Source organism: Crocodylus porosus, unplaced genomic scaffold (genome assembly GCF_001723895.1).
Source record: "Crocodylus porosus isolate Cpor-Errol unplaced genomic scaffold, CroPor_comp1, whole genome shotgun sequence".
Classification (NCBI taxonomy): domain Eukaryota; kingdom Metazoa; phylum Chordata; order Crocodylia; family Crocodylidae; genus Crocodylus; species Crocodylus porosus.
The window spans coordinates 229,596,095-229,607,119 of record NW_017728886.1 but is presented as its reverse complement, the minus strand read 5'-3'; the positions used below and the strand labels follow the sequence as shown (position 1 = coordinate 229,607,119).

At 48.0% G+C, this 11,025-nt stretch overlaps 2 protein-coding genes across 4 annotated transcripts in view; one reads left to right on the top strand and one right to left on the bottom strand.

Annotated features, from left to right (window-relative positions):
• TMEM67 (transmembrane protein 67) overlaps window positions 1–4,207 on the bottom strand; it is a 44,442-nt gene extending 40,235 nt beyond the window's left edge. For both annotated transcript variants that reach the window (XM_019550494.1, XM_019550501.1), the window contains exon 1: window positions 3,985–4,207. In XM_019550494.1, the coding sequence (XP_019406039.1) occupies window positions 3,985–4,174 (190 nt within the window). In that variant the 5' untranslated portion in view covers window positions 4,175–4,207. The remainder of the gene's footprint in view (window positions 1–3,984) is intronic.
• Window positions 4,208–4,426: 219 nt separating this feature from the next.
• On the top strand, window positions 4,427–10,226 carry RBM12B (RNA binding motif protein 12B). 2 transcript variants are annotated; one of them, XM_019550476.1, is made up of 3 exons: window positions 4,427–4,530; window positions 6,737–6,782; window positions 7,479–10,226. In XM_019550476.1, exon 3 carries the CDS (start codon window positions 7,506–7,508, stop codon window positions 9,618–9,620), a length of 2,115 nt encoding a protein of 704 aa, XP_019406021.1. In that variant the 5' UTR covers window positions 4,427–4,530; window positions 6,737–6,782; window positions 7,479–7,505; the 3' UTR covers window positions 9,621–10,226. The 2 variants fall into 2 exon arrangements, with proteins under 2 accessions (XP_019406021.1, XP_019406027.1); XM_019550482.1 differs by lacking the exon at window positions 4,427–4,530 and having other exon boundaries at window positions 4,618–6,782.
• The last annotated feature ends 799 nt before the right edge of the window (window positions 10,227–11,025 follow it).

Sequence of the window (11,025 nt, the reverse complement as noted above, 5' to 3'; positions counted from 1 at the left end):
GGTCCCTGGTAGTGTAGAGGATGGTGTGTTTTGGGGGGTGCCCAAGGAGGGCACAGCAATTGGTGCCAGAGCTGGCACTGTGGAGGAGGCATAGTTTTGAGGTATCCTGGCCCCAGTGGGGTAACCTTGGGAGGAATTATGGGGTGTCCTGACCCCAGCCCAGTGGGGGCACTATTGGGAGTAAAGCCCAGTGGGGTATATGACCCAGAAAAAGTGTCAGGGGGCCAGGCATGGCTACAGGCCACCTGAGCCCCAGCGTGGGCGGGCATATTGGGCAAACTCCAGAAAGAAGGGGTGTGCCCATCAAGAAGCCTCGGAAAAGGGCGGGCATGCGGTTAGAAGCCTGGAGAGGGTGCGTATACATTGGAGAGGCCCCGGAGAAGGGCAAGTTGACTGGGAAGCCCCTGAACAGGGCGAGGGCAAATCTAAAGAACGCGGAAGGGCAGGGTGAGCAGGTAAAAGCCTGGAGAGGGCGCGTATACCAGAGAGGCCCCGGGGAGGGCACGTACACAGAGACATGAGAATGTCCGGAACACTGGTGAGGCTTGGGCATAGTACTGGGGGTGGAAGGAGCCATGCAACGCCCTAGGGTGGGTGCCCCAAGAGATATCCGTATAGGGCAAGAGCGCCAAGTCTGAGAAGCCCAGGAAAGGCAGCCTCCCATTAATATTACATCAACAGCAAAGACGTGGCAGGCGAGATGAGGGTGCTGGAGGGCAACTTGGCAGAGTAGGGGCGCAGGAGAGATCACGGCCACTCCTGGGCCCTGCCCCGTGACAACTATATACACATAATTCTGGATTGAATTTATTCTAAAATTTTTAAATGTATTGCATGATGCTGGACTTCATTAAGAACATAAAAACTCATCAAAATATGTAACTTTCCAAGCCATTAAAATACACTCAAACTCCTGATCAGCAGTATTATTACTACTTTTTTTCTTTTTTGGAAAGAGTAGTAGTCAAAGTTATGACCACCCTAAAATAACTCCTCCTCAGCTGTTCATCAAAACCATGTACTTTTTAAAAATTCCTCTCTTCCCTGCTTCCTATTGATTGAAGATTAATATATTGCACTATTGTATTGGGAATACTATGTCCTAAGAATAAAAATGTAAACTTAAAACCATTTAAAAAGAAAAGCTAACCAGACACACGAAAAACCTAGGTCTAGAAACAGTGACATTGATTTGTAATATATGTTTCCCATCCTGTCATAACAATGAAGCAGACCAGGAGTGTTCAACCTGCATTCCAAGGAGCCATTGCACCTGGCCTGTGAGGCTCCTCACTAATTGGAAAACTAGTCAGAGCCATTAATATGCCAAATCCTCAAGCCTGGTAGAAGCCAGGCCACCACCATACCTGCAGCCTGGACCATGCTTCCCATACTCCCTTTCCCCGCTGCAGGGCCAGACTCAGGGGAGCACCCTAGCAGAATGGGGGGGGGGGGTCCCTGGTGTCTGCCCTGAGAGCTGGATGGGAACTACTATCCAGACCAGGCATTGCCCATGAGCTCCCCTAGGGAAAAATGTTGAACGTCACTGACCTAGACTGTTACATAAAAATAATACATCAAAGTTTCCTGGGTCATAGAACCACAGCTTCTGGAAGGCACCTGAGGTCATCTAGTTCTGCTCAGGGCTGGATCCCAATGGATTAATCCAGAGATGGGCAAAATACAGCCCACAGGCCAGATCCAGCCCAAAGGATTCTATCTGGCTTGTGGCAGGTTCCCTGTCCCTGCCCAGCCCAGGATTCAGCCCAGGCGCACATGGCAGGGCAGTGGCAGAACAGCAGCCAGACTTGGTTTCCTGGCAGCCCTCATGGCAGTAACTCACCCTGGCAGGCTGTTGCTGCCTGTGTCTCTGCTGCTGTCACCACTGCTGGACCCAGCCCTACTACCTGGGCACCCTGGCCCATCCACCCTGCATCTACTGCAAGGGGTGCTGGATGGAGCAGCTGGGTGGAGTCTCCATGGAGATCAGCCTGGGACCCCCCCACAAGCAGGCTATGCTCAGCTGGGTGGATGGGATGGGGCTGCAGGCAGGCAGGAAGCAGCATCTAGAAGCAGGACTGGCAGGCAGGGCTAGGGTGGGGGTCATGGGGCAGTGGCAATGCGGGGTTGGAACAGAACTGTGATCTGCTCCCTGCATATCCCTGTTCTTCATCACAGGGATGTGTGGGGACTAGGTCATGGCTCTGTCTTGTGCCCTGCCCACCCTTCCGTCTCCAGGACACTGCTCACCACCCACCTGTGGTGCCCTCCCATTTGTCCAATGCAGTGCACTGAATGGTTTCCATGGAAACCTTGCCTGCCTTGCTCACATTATCTGGCACCCCCAGCAGGACCAATTGCCTTCCCTCCCCTCCAGTACCTCACTGAAACTCCCTAAAGAGCCCTCCATCCCAAATCATTGTCCCCCTGCCCCTGGATTAACCCATGCCTGCTCAGTGCCTGCCTATTCTACTCTCCCAACTGCACACAGATGGAGGCTGTGCTATCGCTTTGGGCCACCTGCTCATTGTTGCCAGGTGTATAATTATTATATTTGTATGACAATTTCAACCCTTGTATGAACTATAACAGCAAAAGTGTTCACAATGTATGATAATTTTTGAGGCAGCTAATTGATACAGCAAATGCTAAACCCAAGTCACCCTCAGGGAGTTTCAACTGACTTTAGAGTTTGCTGCCAGCACTTTCGTATGACCAGGGATCCTGGTTTTCCCTGATTTAAAAAATAAATAAACAAACACAAATTTTGCAATTTCTCTGATAAAACACCCTGGAAAATCTGCAATTAAAATGAAAGGCCACTCATCCCCCCCAGTCCTGCTGGTGCCCCTCATTCCTCCCATGGTCCCCTGGTCCTGTTTGTGCCAATCACTGCCACCCCCAGAGCCCCACCCAGCCCTGGCAGTGCATGCAGCAGCAGTGAGGGACACAATGCCATGGTGCTGCCCCTGCTGCTACCTCATGCAGAGGGCATGTTGCTAGGGCAGCACGGATCTTGCAGCAACAAAGAGATCCCTGCATGATCCTGCCATTTCCTGAATCACTGGTTCTCACCTGCTGGGCTGTGGATGCCCCCGGGGATGGCAGCAGGGCAGGAGCCTGAGCCTGCAGTGTGCAGCCTGCACCCACCCTGCATACATATCTGGGGGGGCATGGGTCCTCCCTGTTTCCTGGAAGTGCACGTAGTGGTGGGAGCTGGCCTCATCATGCTCACCTGCCAGACAAGCTTCAGCCCTGTACTGCTCCCCACAAAGGCCCTGTGGCCATGCATTGCAGCCCAGGGTCACATGCCCCATGCATTGCCTGGCTGGGACATCAGCACCAGCCCTGCCCTCCCTATAGGAGGCCTCAATTTCCCCATCCTACTTGTAGGAGCTGCTCTCCAAGCTGCCCAGCAACTATGTGCACACACATTCATGTGCTGTCCCCTCCTCCACCCTCCTCCTGCTCGCCCCAGCCCGCCTGCAGAGAGCTCTTCCCAAAACTGCAAAACCCACAGGTTTCTCCGATAAAAATGGCAAATCCCTATTTTCCACCGGTAAAGTGGAAAATCCGTTTTTTTCTCCATTTTCCCGCATGACCCAGTTCTCACTCACTCCCTGGCAAAGTTACAGTGAACAACGTAAAGTAAGACGGCTTATTTACATACTTATGTGCATATTTTCAGCGTACACTCGTTTTTCAGCCAATATAATAATCTTGAGCTTCCAACAGGATAATTTCATATTTAAGACCCGGCAATGCTGTGCCGCTGCGGCGCCCTCCCGGGCAGGACCTGTTCTCCCTTTTCCAGCAGCTCGAGGCCGCGGCGCCCCAGAGACATCTCATCTCCAGGGCTCCCCCGACGCGGCCAGGGGCCGGCAGCCGCACGGCAACTTCTCCGCCCCTGCCGAGCCCGAGCCCGAGCCCGAGCCCGAGGGCAGAGGGCGCGGGCGGGGTGGCGCCTTGCACCTCACCGCTCACCCGAGGCGCTGCCCCGCTGGTGCGGCCCGCACGCCCCGCACGCCAGGCTGGCGGTGTCGAAGTAGCGCGGTTCGCCGCAGTCGCGGGGCTGCCGCAGGGGCAGGGAGAAGCTGTGCCCGACTGAGGGCCCCGCGTCCAACAGCAGCGGCACCAGCAGCGCGACAGCGGCCCAACGCCCAGCTATCGCCATGGCTACCGGGATCCCGCTGGGGGGAGGTCCCTAGCGAGATGTCGCTGCAGAGCGCATGCGCGCTGCCTGCAGCCATCAGGGTTCCCTATAGGCCGGTATGCAAACCGCCCATGCGTAGTGAAACCTGAACCTAGCACGCATGCGCAGTTAGTACCGGAACTGGAGCACTGAGAGTCATACGCGCCTCCTCCTAGCAGGAAGCGGTTGGAGGCTCGCGTGTCTGTTGGCGGGAAGGTCAAAGGGGAGGGGGTCGCGCCTGCGCGGTACGACGAGGTGTCTGGCGGCGCCATCTTGTCGCTGCCTGACTCGGGCGCGGAGCGACGGGACGGTTCCTCGCGCCTGTGTAGTGGGCGCTGGTGTGTACGGCGGCGGAAGCCGGCTGCTCGCGCTGGGCCGCGTCGCCTGCTGGGTCGGAGCGGGGTGGGGCGGGGTTCCTCGGCGGGCGGTTGCCCCACGCTTGCAGAGGGCCTGAAGCGGGGGAGGGCGGGAACGGCCTGTTCTCCCCGCTGGCCCCAGCGCCGGCTCTCGGCCTGGGCGGGAACACGGGATGCGCCGCCAGCTGGCCCGGGCGGGCCGAGGAGCGGAGGACGGGGGCGGCGGGAGCCCTGTGGCGGCGCACGGGAGCCCGGAGCCCGGAACCTCGGGCAGCAGGAGCGCGCGGTCGTCGCGCTGCGGGAAGGGGACCTGCTTCGGCGTCGGCCACTTCTCACACCAGCCCCGGGAGCTGGTGCTTCGCTGCGTCACCCGCTGGCTCCTGTGTGAGGCTCCATCCCAGCGGCTTGCTGCAGAAAGAAGGATGGGCGGCCCGGCTGTGGCACTGCGGGCCGGGCCCCGTTCCCGTGCCAGGAGATCGTTGCCTGTGTTGTGAAGTGGCATCAGAAATGGAGCTTGAGCTACACAAGGTTTTAGGCTTTGAGCCAGCGGCTACCTGGGGTTTCACAAAACCCTTCCTGCTCAGTCTCTCTCAGACTCCTTCTTTGAAGGCTTTGTTCAAGTGTTGATATGTTCATAGGTATTTAAAGAAAAAAGCTTTCTGAGCTACCTGTAGCTTTGTTGGGTCATTCATTTAAAGCACTTGATGCCTTGCATGCACTTGCAGCTGCTGGTTGTGCAGATGGATGGCTAGTGGAAGTTCATTGGCTAAACTTGGCTTTTTTTTTTTTTTAATCCGTGGGACAATTTCACTTTCACTACTGTTGTGATCTTTGATGTCTGGTTTAAAGAATAGTAGTTGTACGTTAGGCCTGTGATGTATTGCGGAGATCTTGATAGTTATCGCCACAGAAACATCGCTGATTCTAGGGTGAAGACAGAATACTGGGTAATAATTGGTATGGGAATGCAGAAGGGAAGTAGAAAACTGTTGACATATGACTGACCACCACATGAAATGCAGGCATATGGATTTGATTCCGAGTCGAAGGTTTGTTGGGAAAATTGGCTTTACTGTTGAATCCTTCCTTTGCATGTTGGCATTGCCATTTTACTGACTGAGAAGATAGCTGTACAGATGTGGGAAGTTCTATATCTAGAACTGTGACTTTCAAACATGCAGTTGTCTGGGCTTGTAGCTGTTTTTCCAAAACAAGGATGTAGAAATTTTAGAAACAGCACTGGATTTGCCGGTCACAGAAACATTTTTGGTTTTATTTCTTTTCTTGTGCTAATTCAGGTGAAGCAATGGGCTATTGTGGTTATGAGGTGGCTGTGCAGAGCTGTCTTTTCCCTGGTCTGTCGCACTTGTTGCTGCATAATGTTGCAGTATGCTTAAATAGTTGTTAGCCAGAGTTTATTATTGCTAATGATATGATAGTAATTCCATGCATAGGTTTACCTTGTTTCTGTAGGGGAATATGTTATATATTATATGACTTTCATGCTACAGGAATTGTTTAAAGATCAGGATAAGTCTGAGCTTCTCAAAGTAGTGTTTTTGGTTCTGTGACTGAAGGACAGTAGATATTTGGGGGGAAATACAAATGAGTTTAATTTGTAACTTTCCGTACTCCCCGGAATTTCTGCTTGTTGAATTGTTTTGGCTCTGTCTTGTGGTTTTCTTCATGATGTGTCTTCAAGAATAACCTGGTGGTGAGTAACATATTCTGTCATGCACTTCAAAAGCAGGTGGATTTCAGAAGAATTGGACGTTTAATGTAATCTTCAGTGGGACTTATGCATCTTTCAAGGACTAAATGAAGAGGTTTTTCCTTTTACCTTATTGGCCATTGTTTCCTGTGAACAGTTCAGTGGCACAATTGATGATCCATTAATCTTGGCATGTTTTCATCATTTGCAGAAGCAACTTTACCTTTGAATATTTTACTTCTAAATGGATTCACAGGCAAAAGTGCAAGGCATAACATTTTGCTGAATTACATTGTCTGACTTGTATTTCTCTTGGAACAAGGAAGGAATCCTCTCCATAACAACCAAATCGTGGTTTCATTACAGTGCTTGGCTGTTAATATTAGCCATTGATATGGATGTACAATAGCAATGTGGCACAGTATTTTAACCAGATGTGATATCAGCCATTAATTATGTCTCATTTTCTTTCCACAGTTAAGTTGATTTTACAGAATTTATCAGGTCTTCCAAGCAGAACCAGGTAAGCTGCCTAAAGGCTAACATTTTTCACTGAATATTGTCAAAAGACCACACACAGCCATTTCTCACAGACTTTATGACTGGGAAATAGGAAATGCTTTCCTGAATGCATTTGGCTGCTGCAAGAAGAGAGACAACGTTGTATTGTTTGTTATATGTACGCATTTGTAAGCAGAACTGGTTAGTTGGTAGACAACGTGTCTGAGAGCATAACATTCGTTACAGTCACTGAAATGCTTTCTTTTGGTGACATAGGGGTTTTTTTTTCTTCTTTTTTCCCCATATCTTTTATTTTCAGATTTTTCAGTGCTGTGATAGCAAGTGTCTCTAACGAAAAGAGGAGACTTTGGTTCTTAGTATCTCTGACAAGTAGCAGCCATGCCAAGGAAGACTTGAGACGGTCCTTATTTATCGTGGATGGTGAGGAGTTGACTCAGGTGGCTCTTGTTGCCTTTAGATAGGGAATATTGACAGATTGTGTATACTTCCAGGTGGAATAGCTAATGGTTTTGACTAAATCTACTTCAAGATTAAAACAGGATTCAATGATTGTGGTGAACTTGTGAGCTTCTTGCTTGATTTCATAAAGCTTGATTGAATCATGGATTTTCATTAAAAAGGTGTTAGTTTAAGAGCTTAGATACTGTGATAGATGAGTACTAAAGACGTGCTATCATGTGTACCTTTTTGTCTGCAGGTGATTTTGCTGTGAGTTGAGCGCAGCATGGCTGTAGTCATCCGTTTACAGGGGCTTCCTGTTGTTGCGGGCCCTGCAGATATTCGCCGTTTCTTCTTGGGATTGAATATTCCTGATGGAGGAGTGCATATTATTGGAGGAGAAACCGGGGAGGCTTTTATTATTTTTGCAACAGATGAAGATGCACGACGTGCCATGAGCTGTTCAGGAAGCTTTATCAAGGACTCCCGCATAGAACTGTTTCTCAGCAGCAAAACAGAAATGCAGAATACTATAGAAATGAGCAGGAAAAGATTTGATCGTGGAAGAAGAGAAACCACATCTGGGTCTAGACGAACAAGTCTTAGTAATTCTGGTGCCTCAAGTGTCGGCAACATTTCACATTTAGTTGCAGCTATTACAAAAGGAATGAGTAAAAGTCCATCAAATCATACAGATGCTGGCTTCCATAGTAATGGTACAAGACATGGTGATTCAAGTGTAGCAAACTATAACCAGTCAAGGAAAGAGTTGCATTCAGGTAATCTTTATTTATTTCTACGAGGTTTACCTTACTTTGCAACTGAAGATGAAGTACGTGTTTTCTTTTCTGGGTTACGAGTGGATGAAGTGATCTTCATAAAGCGTCGGAATGGTCTGAATAACGGAAATAGCGTAGTAAAATTTGCTACACCTAAGGATGCCTTGGAAGGACTTAAACGTAATAAACAATACATTGGCTCAAGATTTATAGAAATAAGTCCAGCCCCAGAGCAATGGATCAAATACTGTGATAGAGCTAGCATGAAGAATGAGATTGAGATTGAGATGGAAATGGATCCCTTTTTAAGTAAAGAGCATTCTCCAGTGAGAAGTTCAAACTATATACATTCAAGGAAGCATTCTCATTCAAGATCTCCTCCAAGGAGACAAAGAACACGAACACGGTCACGGTCACATTCGCCTCATAGCCAGGATTATTGGATACACTTAAGAAATCTGTCTACAAATCTTGAGAAGAGAGATTTGAGAGCTTTCTTCGGAGAGCTGGATATATGTAGTAACCAAATCAAGTTTTTAACAGACAAATATCAAAGGAGAACTAGAGATGCTCTTGTGATGTTAAAGAGTGAAAGAGATTATCAAGCAGCTTTGGGATTTCACAGGATGGTTCTTTTCAACCGCGCTGTGTACATCTTTCCTATTTCTAAAAGATCGATGTTGAAACTAATTGAATCTTATGAAAAGAAAAGATCACAAGAAAGAGATCGGCCTGGGCAGACTGTACTGGAAAAAGGTTACCGAGAGGGGCATGCTGGCCCTAAAATGTGCATCTATATAAGAAATTTTCCATTTGATGTGACAAAAGTTGAAGTGCAGAAGTTCTTCGCAGGATTTGCTATTGATGAAGATGATATTTACTTGCTCTACGATGACAAGGGAGTTGGGCTGGGGGAAGCATTAGTGAAGTTTAAATCTGAAGAACAGGCAATGAAAGCAGAAAGTTTAAATCGACGAAGATTCTTGGGAACAGAAGTGTTACTAAGGCGTATATCTGAAGAACAGATGCAGGAATTTGGTATAACTATTCCAACATCAGCACCAGGTGAAAAGGTGCACGGTCATACACAGGCGTATGACAGAAATGAGCATTCTCGTCCAGTTGGCTCATCATCTGGACCACCACAAGGACCACCTCAGCATTCGTTTGGTCCTCCTGGGAGCTTTAGGCAGGGTCCTGATTTTAGACGCCCTCCTGACGATTTCATGTGTCCTCCTGAGGATTTTAGAGGTCCCCAACATTTCATGGACTACGGTGGTGATGGCAAACACTTTGGGAGAATGGAATTTGGAAACAGGAACATGGGTGGCTATCCAGAGGGAAGATTTATGTTTGATCCAAGTTTTGGTGGTGGTTCTGATCATGGAGTACCTATCCAGCTAAAGAATTTACCTTTTAAAGCCACCCCTAATGAAATTTTGGATTTCTTCTATGGCTACAGAGTCATTCCAGAGTCTGTTACTATACAATATAATGAACAAGGATTACCTTCAGGTGATGCCATTGTTGCCATGACAAATTATGAGGAAGCAATGGCGGCTATTAAGGAACTAAATGATAGACCAATTGGCCCACGCAAAGTTAGGCTCAGTTTACTTTAAAGGTTAATTGCCTCTAAAATGAAAAAACCTAGACTTCACAGTATTGATGAATTCTTACTGACAATTCTGTTATTGGAAGAAGCAGAATAAACTATTTCCATAAAAAAAGGAAGTTGTAAATAGTGTCAGGTTCAGTTTTCCATTTATAGTTTTTGGTTCAAATTGATGTTTGTAAGGTAAGACATCTTAGCACTGTATTAGGCTAACTTCCTTTTGTGGTGGGGGAGAGCCTAGTAATCTTACTGAACTGTTGATTGACTTTTAATACCAAGATAAAATCTTGGAGCTGTAATGCTTTTGAAGATTTTTAGTGTGCTTTCATTTCACGGTCCCATGATTCTTTATATCTTATGAAAATATAAGTGCTGGCTAACTGACATAAGAGACCGTTCAAATTGGATAACTAATGTCATCTTCATTAACAAATTACCTTGGGTTTTTATCAAACCTACGTATATAGGATAGATAAACTGTAAAGATGAACAAATTCCTTATGTGCACACTGTTAGTCGTCTTTGTTTTCCTGTGGTCACAGGTACCTCAAGTAGTTTCGTGTTCAGGTTAGCCAGCCTTACAACTTTTTTAATAAAATAATTTGCAACTGACTTTTTGGATTACTTGTTGAAACTTTTTTACACTTACCCATCTCAAGTTCACTTAAGTTGGTTATGGGAAACAAATATGGGAGCCATATATGTTTGCTGCTGAGCTTCTAGATTCAGAAATAATCTTAAGGTTGGGTCATCTTAATGTTTCTTATCCATACTTGAATCTAGTATTGGGATTTAGGGATATTTAAAGAGCAAAAATCAATTGTCTAATTATCTTGCTTATGCTTGTGGTTCTCAGGTGGGGTGCTGCAAGACCTTTTTGAGGGTGATACAGTGCTGCTGCCAGGTGGAACTGTTCCAAGAAACTCATTTCCAGGGGGGGCTATGTAGGCTAGACAAGGAAGTCACTGTAGTAGTAGGGAATGCCATGCTGCAGCTTGGCCTGATGGAAGGTCCCACTGGTGTAAATGGAGAGGATGAGGAGGGGCACAAGCCCCAGGTCCTCTCCATCCTGTGGTCTGTTTTGGGCCAACCTTTGCAGAGATTGGGAGGGCTGGAGGCACAGCAGGCAGCTCGGGTGTTGTGGAAGATGTGTAGAGAAATGCACAGGGTGGGACAGACAAGGGGGATGTGCTGTGGTGAGCTGCATCACAGCGGGTGGAGGGGGTGGGACCCATGGTGGGGTGTGAGAGTGCCTACCCAGTTTGAGAGATACTGTCTCAGGGTACAAGTCTATCTGGAAGGTCAACAGTTAAGGCAGCAGTAACTGCCACTCCTGCCCCTGCTGCTTTAATTTGGGACAAAGCAACACCCCTCACCACTCCAGTGCTGATTCCCTCAGCTGTGGATCGGGT